Here is a 9,016-nt window from a genome sequence, read left to right as displayed (position 1 = left end):
TGTTTGTGAATCAACTAGCATAAGTGGTAATAGATAAGTTTTCTTGTCAACAGTTCTTGTACTACTTCTACTTCTTTTCTTTACTCAGGAGTTCGCGAAAGTGGCAGCAAATCCACTCCTTGAAGGCCGCCATGTCTGTGATATCCTTCTCAAAACCATCTCTCATGCGCTTCTTGTAGGCCATCCAGGTATGAAGGGCCGTGCCCCTGAGATTGGTGCTGGCCACCATTACCATTACTTGTTAAGATGCGTACTTGTGAGCCAGTACACACTCTGATTCAAAATAAGCATTAACAGTATCAAGCCACCATTTGCAGGCATTGTATGCCCTTTCACCATGGTAGATGGGGATTTGTGTTAGCTGGTGGATCTTCTGGTATGGCTTGCTCCTACCGACAGAAGTTGGGAACTCTCCAGGCACGGGGTGGTGCCCTTGGTCACCATTAGGGGGTGGCGAACTTGGAGGGTCTTCTGTAGCTTGGGCCGATTTACCTTGTACAGGTTTATTAGAAACAGTTTATCTTTGCTAAAACTACTGAACCTGCTGTGCTATGTGTGTGTTAATCCTATCTTGTATACCAGCCATTATTTCATTAGTCAAGATAGATTGGGCTTCTATACGCAGCTCACGATTGCGGGCTTCTAGCTAGGCAAAGGTGACCTCCGTGGCTTCCTCATCAGTTAGTTGCATCCAATAGAGCTGGATGCTAGCAAGCCAATAAGGAGGAGGTGGTTGTTGCTGGGATGGCAGATGGGACCCCGTAGGGTTCTGCGCATTATGACTGTAGATATCCATTGATAAATGAACTTAATAGAAGGCTGTTAGCATTACAAGGGACTTGTTATTTAGGATAATTAATATACCTCCAGGCATTACTGTTAAGATTCATAATTAGGATATCTCTTATCCTTCCCTTCTAGAGTTGTTGTCATCGCCCCTTGCGCCGCCGGACGAACGCAGTTCACTGGGAGGTACCCATGAACTAACTTCATGTCCGGTTTCAGCTTAAACAGCACATCCCTGTTCTGCCGGCCCTGATAAAGCAATTTGAAGACCGCGTTTTCGTGGTCAATCAGGGTTCGCTCCCTACTAATCAGTAGCGGGTGCAAGGATGGCTGTTGGTCGGCAGCTGGACTCAGGTTGGTATCATCTGACGAGTGATTTGTGCAGGTATGTCTTGCCACGTTCGGACAGCCGGTTGTCGGTAAAAGTCCGTCGGTTTCGCACGACTAGAACCAAGAGACATGCTACCAGATGTGATACTCCATGGAACTGTTCCGCCAGTATGGCGTTGGCTCATATAAGCCCTCGCCATTACCAACGGAGGTCGGGGCAGAGGTAAAAAGTGTAGAATTGCTTGAGGTCTCCTTTGGAGAACCCCTACCGGGTCTATATAGCCACGCAGTGGTGGGTCTAGATACTACCGAAGACTTCCGAGATCACCTCGCAGACTGTCAACAGCTTTCATGCCCGTCAGCAGTCAATGAGGTGAGATCACACTTTAGTCTGAATCTGCACCAGACACAGCTTCTGAGCTGGTTTGATCTTCCGTCAGCTTTCTCATTGACCATTGGTAGACTGGCCTGAGATCACTACCTAGGCCCAGCGCCTCTCATGGATTGCTACTTTGCGTCTTTGACATAAGAGCTACGCAAATTCTCCTGACAGAATGGAAGCTTGCTGGCAGTCCAAATTTCAATTGACTAGACGCAACTTTTTCGCTGGTGCATAATGCTGTAGAAGCTATGGGCAACATACTGGCTGCAACAGTAACTTGTGAACACGGTCAAAGGAGCCATCCATGATAGCAAGCTCATTCTCAGCACTCAGGGCCTGAATGAATAAAGGGCAACCGCATATCTGACAAAACTTTTGCAACACTGGGGATCCGGAATTTCCAGTCCGTTGGAATGTTTTAAGGGGACCATCGACTGACAGTTGATCAGGTGGAACCATCACATACAATGCTAGAAAATGAGATATTAGTTACAGTTATTCACGATGGGAGGGAGGCGTTTTGTTGCACGTACAATAGGTAGAGCCACTTTGACGTTGGCAGTCATCGCAGTGGCAGTAGGCAACCGTATCTGGCTTGGCAAAGACAATGACAGGATAATGGCATCTTGTACTTATTGCAGTGAAGTAATATGCTTATTGGAGAGGAGGAAACATCTTTAATAGAATACCTCCGGCTATAATGACGTGTTTAAGTGGCTACAGTCAGACCCACTGGACTTGGTGCTTGGCTGCTTATTTGGGGATAGTCCGCTGGTCCCTCAATGCTCTTTTATGACAACCCCAAGTCTGCAAAGCCCGTGTCTTCCCATGCCCCGTACTGCGTGATTCATGATGTCTTGCCGCTCAAAGGGGGCATGTCACACCTGTCGACGGCGTCGAGTCAAGTGTGATCTGGGTAAACCGCGATGCCAGAAATGCTATGCTGCCGGTGTGGAATGCCTCGGGTATGACAACCTGATACTCTGGGTAGATGGAATTGCTAGTCGGGGCAAGATGATGGGAAAGTCCTTTCCTGGAGCCCCGGTTATGTCCTCCAGTATGTGCTTGACCGCAGAAACGGCTTCTAGTTCAGAAATAAATCACAACATTTTCATTCACCACATGGGACCTCATGACGACGGCAGAGGATTCACCAACCAAACCATGCTTTACGACTCTCTTCTCCACCCCTGGCTCCAAAGGCTCGACCATGATACACGACACTACTTGACACATTTCCTAGTCAACGTTGGCAATGACCTGGCTGCCTACAACCTCCCGTCTCAAAAGCAAAGCCCGTTCCGACTCTTGCTTGAGTTCACCGACCACAGCCCTGCTCTGTTTCAGATCATCATTGCCATGTCCGCAGTCCACATGCACAATCTTCTAACAAGGGAATCCAGTACTCAAAGCAACCAGATCTATGCACTCCGGGCCAAAGCAAGGGCATTCCGATTACTCAATCAGGAGCTTAGCAATTTGAGTCCATCGAATTATACAACCTTACTGGCCTCCTTGATGCTCCTTGGCGAATTTGCTGTTCTTGAGTCCAGCGATGACACATGGCGGATACATGTTCTAGCTGCCGCCAAACTAGTCCGTTTAATCATAAAGTCCCACCCAGCTGTAGCTGATGACTTGGAGTCCGATGAACGTGCGTTGCGGTCATGGACCATTACCCGTCTTATTCTGTATGTACATGGCTGGAGGAGCCCTTTCCCTGCCCCTCAAACGAGCTAACTATAATACAGCCAGGATGCCTTTGGTTCCTCACTTTCGTCCGCAAGAGCAAACTGGGATGTTCCTGGACTATGTGCGGCAATGAATGGCATCGACACCGCAATAAGATACGCAGAAGTTGAACACTACACAGCATGTCCATCACCAATTTCTTCGTTGATCCTAGCTGCACCTTCCATATATGACACCGGCACCGATTTTTCCTGCTGCAGCCCGTCAACGCGTTGCATATTCCTTTGTATACAAGAATTCGACCCAAGCAGCTGGACCATGCAACTCCAGTCCTTAACACCAGCTAATAATTTCACTGAAAGATATCACGTCAGATCAGCCTATAAAGCTGCTGCAACGCTTTATGCATTCCAGGTAGTCCCGGATAATTATTCCTGCCATCATGCTCCAGCACGAAGCGATGATTTAGTGGACGAGATCTTGCACCACGTCTCGCAAGTCTCGTGCAATCACCCGTTATTCAAAGCAACCATCTGGCCAATACATATTGCTGGCGCGGAATCAAGCGATGCCCGGCGTCAATCGGCCGTCCTGCAACATATAAGAAGCCTCTCCAGAGTCCTTCCTTGGCAATCTATGTCCAGGGCAGAGCAAGTGCTGAAGGACTTCTGGCGTCGGATGGACTCAGTAAACTCAAAGGGATCGCATAGTCGGCTGAGGTGGCTCGCGGAGTTTCGGGCGATGGATGTTGCAATATATCCTGCCTAAAAAGGTTGCCGTCAGAGATGTCAAGGGAAGGAAAATGTCAGAATTTTACCCATCTATATAGCGTTTACCTGGTCAATGCCTGGTCCTTGGGTATTCATGATTCAATGGGTTGAAAAATATGCGTTTGGGACTCGTACGGTGCGACGGCTTCATGCGTTTAGACCTGTTACAGGCGTAAATCAACACTCGTGCAACATCCCTACTGTAGTGTAATGTTATGTATATAAATCTTTAATATTAGGTATTTCTAGTTAAAAATTATACTTTTGGGATCCTCCAAGTTTGAAGCTTAGAAGTATTTTTGGATTTCCTAATAGGGAAGCTAGCTTAGCAGACAAAGCTAGGTAGTAGTATTGTCGTGGTTGGGTCTTGGTTGTGGGTTGACTTACGCTTGGATTTTTAAGTCAGAGAAGTGTGCAGGGGTGTAGAGAAAAGTATGCAATTTCGTTACCAACAAGCCCAATTAATATCTCACTGTAAACAACCCCCTCTCTTCAGATGATCTCATTTCGTTTGCTTTTAGGTTGGTACGTGGTTTTGGTTCAGGATTCCGTCCCAAATGTGCTTGCGACTGTCAGGATAAGGTAAGTGCTGCGCTAGAGACCACTTACCAAGTTTGCGGGATCACAGTTGAACCATTCAAAACCTTCAATCCAGTCTTCGAACAGGTCGCCTGAGTCACCGAGGATACTGTGCCCTACCTCGCGTATGGTCGAGAGCTGGTTCCTGCGAATGTTAGTTTTCGTACTAATGTATGGACTACTCGAGAGTGAAAAAGAAGAGAAAAGCAAAACAAAACAAACAAGACACCATCTCGGGTAGACACATACTGTAAATGCTGAATGATGGGATATGATTTAGCGCACACAGGGCTGCGATGCTGCAGTGTCTTCATGCGGCTCACTGTTGCGTGAAGCTCCTCCAGGTGAGGTGCTGGATTGTAAGAGCCTGGCATGCCGAGGAGGCAGGATGCTAGTGCAACAGCGCCGTGAAGAGCATTCAGACTGGTCATCCCGTTGACGAGCCACTTGAAATGGCGCAGCCTAGGCAGCTCGTAGAAGTGGCGGTGGATGGTGAGTAAGGCCGGACTGGACTTGATGCACCTGTCTCTTGACATAGGTAGGAAGTCTGGTGATTGAGGATTGTGGAAGGGTTGGTGGAGGAGGAGGAGGTAGAGCTGATGGGCGTAGGTTTGAAGAATGTACCAGTGCGCGTAGCTGCCTTAGTCTACGAGGCGTGGTACCCCGTTCACCAGGTAGGTTGCATCCCACAGACGCTCTTCTTCGGCAATGGCTGTATCTAGGCGTTGCAAGGCGGCCTGGTCGAGTTTCGAGGGGCCGGATATATGGCTGCAGACTTTGGCGGGCAGTTTGAAGAGGCGTAGCTTAAAGTGCATTAGAGATGGCTGGGTATGGTGGGGGGAGGATGTCTGTAGGATAGCGTCTTCGTGGATGTCGGCGTCGTTGGCATTGGTTGGTGGCGAGGCCTTAATGTTTAGGAGGAACGACATGCCGATATCCCGAAAGAGGATGGCTTGGTAGGTATGGACTTCGGCGGCGTTGTGTCTCAATACTGTTCAGGCCCGGGGCCTCGATATTACAACGGAGCGCGAGGCCCATGTTTTGAGCCATTCCGAGTAGTATCCATCCTCGCTCAACACCTTCATTGTGGGAGACAAAATATGTGAGGATCGAGATGGTCTCTAGCGTGTTCAGATCGTGATGAACCAGAAACCGATCCTCGGCGAGACAAGATAAAGCCGTCTTGCATAGCTGCTGGACTGTAGAGACGGGGTCATGCTGCTGGGGCTGTTCGGAAAAACCGCCCACTATGACCGGATCCGCTGGATCGAGAGTGTTCATGCCTGTTGCTGGCGGGATATAGTTCAATCCTCCGAGGGAAAGTGGCACATTGACGTAATTCCAGATAGACTCGGGGAACCTGCGTCTCATAACGTACACGATCACCGGGAGTGCACCGCCGAGTATTGAGAGGTAGAACAGGCTTCTGTCCTAGACTGAGTTTATATCCATGGCTGTTTGCCTTGTGCAGGTAAAAGTACCAAGCAGTCATACCTTGCCAAGAACAAAATTGCCGTCTGTATATTGATGGTCCCTGTCTGCAGCCACCCCTCTGCACAGGATGCGGACATGTGCTTGGAGAATTCCACTTGATATCCTACTTTCCAATAGATCAACTCTCGATACACACCAAACGTCACGTAGATCTCTCAGATTAATGTACAACGTCCTGAAGATGTGATTAGGGTGAGGCCGCTTTATGGTCGCGCGACCTGGGTGAGATCAGGGTGAGATCAGGGTGAGTGCACAATAGACAGGGTGAAATTCTCAATGCCGGCGATCTCGGGGGCTTTGGCGACGCCTTTAACGAGGCCGTTGGGGGAGATAATCACAATGAACTTCAGTTTCTTCTTTCATTCTGTATGGGTCAAAAACGAGGGCGTTGGAGTCGGGGTAACTCGATATTTAATAGCTGCCCTTGGTTTTACAGGCTAAGATAGTTACATTCGGATTTGCCCAACATGCATAAACCTATAAGAGAGGGATCAGGTTTCTGATATTGAAGACGAGAATATGCTAGTTTTCCTGTCCATAAACAGGGACCGTTGTGTAATCATCATACGGCTTGGGATATCCCTTGATTGCATCGATTGTGCGCTGTTCCAGCTTTAACCCCCATTTGGTAAAGTAAGCAGCCAAATTGAGCTGCGCCCCTTCAGACACCTTTGTTATCAGGAAGTGTATCTTGTTTGCGTCGGTTCGTTGGTCCGGCGCACGACGAGACTCTCGATGTAAGTGAAGTAGGTATGCATCGCCAAGTACAACTCGGAGTTGCTCGAACATAACAAGACGGCGCCATTCATTTATCTGGTGCAAGTCCTTCTCCGCATCCGGCTTCGCGAGATATTCCTTGGCAGCGGTCCAATCTCCTGCCGGGTTGTGGCTGACTCCCGGAGGATCGAACTGGCGTTTACAGGCAAGACTGAAGATGTTCACAGTAACCTCCCCGAAAAGCGGCTTCGGGCTCCAGGTTTGAGGGTGCTGATGAAAGTGGCCGAGCTCATGGTACATGCCCCAAGATTTGCGGAGGCTGGGCTCCCACCAAATGTCCATGTTATCTTGGGTCTGGTAGCCGATACGGTAGCTTGTCGTATGGATGGGAGCTGAGTTTTTAGACTCGACGATGAAGGGTCCAAGCGGACTGGGCCGGTCTCGAGGATCGGAAGCATTGGTCTCTAGAGCGCTGATCGTGTCCTCCACCATGAAGATATCCTCATAGGCAGCTAGCAGGGCATTTGGATCCTGGCCCTGGTCGGCGAACTTTTTCACACTAGCGGCTAGCCCGGTCACGGTAACTCTCTTGCCGACAATTTCAACAAAGGGGATCTCGTTGACGCGGAGCATATCCTTCCAAGCGGCCTTGGTGGTCTTCCCTTTCTCGAAAAATAGGAGTGGTGGTGCTGCGTCGCTTTCCGCTAATTCCACGGTCACTGGCTCTGGCGGTGGCTCACTCAGTTTATGGCTATATCGGATATAAAGTATACCACCCAACTTGCTGGCCACTTCGTTGTCCCCATTGTCCAACATATTGAGCCATTCTAGATAAGGGAGATACTCGTTAGTATGGTTAGGGTTCACCAAATCCGGTGTCCCAACCATAACCTGAGGTCGTGGCGAATTGGGGGCTAGAGAGCTGACTGTGAGTGTGAGAGGGGAGTTGGGGTTCAGGTAGAAGCCCGTCGACTGAAAGTCGGAATATTTATAATTTTGTTGAAGACGCAGCCTCTCGTCCTCCGCGTCTGGAGTCGGGTCCAGAATCAGTCTCCTGGATTGCGGGAACGAGTCGGCCTGGGATTGCCGGTAGACGGCTGGTTTGCGGACAACAAAACGGAGATTGCACTGCACCTGATCCTCGATCTCGTTGTCAACGTATGTGGTCAGGTTCAGCGGAATGTTAATCGTCGCGCCATCATCGCCGCTGTTGAGCAGGAGTTCGAATTCCGTATACCCACCGGTTGAGCCACCGGGCTGGATGTTCTCCTTAGTACATCTAACACTTGGCTTGTTCTTCCCGACACAGCCGTCCTGGGCCCATACAATCGTCATGTCCCAGTATTCAATATCCGGCGACTCTATAATCGCTCGCTCCCATGTTTTGCTGCCCGTGTTCTTCACAGTCGGCCAGATCTTTATCTTTCCGTCAACATACAGAATAGAATCATGCGGCTGGCAATTGAATTCCGCTGACGCCGCCGTGGGAGGCTGGTACGATGCCTCGTTTTCATTGGGATCTTGCAGGATATCTTGCGACTGGTCAAACTGAGCACGGGCTTTGTGTCGGTCGGAGTCTTGATGAGTTGAAGAACGTAGGTTTGAGATATCCCAAGTTGGAAACCATGAACTGGAGTTGACTTGGAAAGGAGCTCCCAGCAAGGAAAGCACGGTCGCCAGTTGTAACATCGATATATGACGCATTGCTAGGAGGATCATGTTAGTCACAATCAATGGTGCGACGGAAATTACTCACTTGCTGTTTAAAGACCTACCTGATGTTCAATCACTGGTCTCTTACAGACCGTTGCGCTGCGTTGCTGAAGAAATCCTAACTGGGGTTCAGATACGTTCAGATTAAGAAGGATGATAACAAGCGAGGGGTTTAGTGAGATACTAGGCGCACGGGGTCTCGATTTCTTGCTCGACAGCCCGGACAGTGAGGCTCATGAACATGATTTAGGTTAAGGTTAAAGTCGTATGCGCTTCGGCCAAACGGTCATGGTGGTCAGACCTTGTCTGACTGAAAGACTCGATGCCACTGTGATCGGTGGTATGACCTGGCCTGCCCTGCTCTGTCATGGGAAGATTATAACAGAGACTTTCTGATAACAAAATTTTTGGCGTGGTCAAACCTTGCCTGATGTAAACCAGGATCAACTACTTGGTGCCCCTATGGTCGGTGGTATCCTTGATAAGCCGAGGGTGCGTGGGCAATGAAAGCTAATCGATTGCTAGATTATAAACCACAATACTAGCTTTGAGA

At 49.2% G+C, this 9,016-nt stretch overlaps 3 protein-coding genes across 3 annotated transcripts; 1 reads left to right on the top strand and 2 right to left on the bottom strand.

Annotated features, from left to right (window-relative positions):
* Positions 1 to 2,350: 2,350 nt before the first annotated feature.
* BDV14DRAFT_211020 (Zn(II)2Cys6 transcription factor) lies at positions 2,351 to 4,157 on the top strand (the record flags this gene model as incomplete). The annotated part of the gene is made up of 3 exons (XM_073776011.1): positions 2,351 to 2,555; positions 2,646 to 3,189; positions 3,250 to 4,157. 3 exons carry the CDS (start codon positions 2,351 to 2,353, stop codon positions 3,956 to 3,958), a joined length of 1,458 nt encoding a protein of 485 aa, XP_073624658.1. The 3' UTR covers positions 3,959 to 4,157.
* Positions 4,158 to 4,477: 320 nt separating this feature from the next.
* On the bottom strand, positions 4,478 to 5,468 carry BDV14DRAFT_203581 (fungal specific transcription factor domain-containing protein; the record flags this gene model as incomplete). Its single annotated transcript, XM_073774312.1, has 4 exons — positions 4,478 to 4,522; positions 4,570 to 4,684; positions 4,789 to 5,135; positions 5,202 to 5,468. 4 exons carry the CDS (start codon positions 5,466 to 5,468, stop codon positions 4,478 to 4,480), a joined length of 774 nt encoding a protein of 257 aa, XP_073624657.1.
* Positions 5,469 to 6,555: 1,087 nt separating this feature from the next.
* Positions 6,556 to 8,469, bottom strand: BDV14DRAFT_203580 (peptidase M60-like family-domain-containing protein; the record flags this gene model as incomplete). Its single annotated transcript, XM_073774311.1, has 1 exon — positions 6,556 to 8,469. The coding sequence occupies one exon, from the start codon at positions 8,467 to 8,469 to the stop codon at positions 6,556 to 6,558; it is 1,914 nt and encodes a 637-aa protein (XP_073624656.1).
* Positions 8,470 to 9,016: the final 547 nt, after the last annotated feature.

This window comes from Aspergillus stella-maris (assembly GCF_047715825.1).
Source record: "Aspergillus stella-maris strain CBS 113639 unplaced genomic scaffold BDV14scaffold_61, whole genome shotgun sequence".
NCBI classification, from domain to species: domain Eukaryota; kingdom Fungi; phylum Ascomycota; class Eurotiomycetes; order Eurotiales; family Aspergillaceae; genus Aspergillus; species Aspergillus stella-maris.
This window is presented reverse-complemented; position numbering and strand designations above follow the sequence as displayed.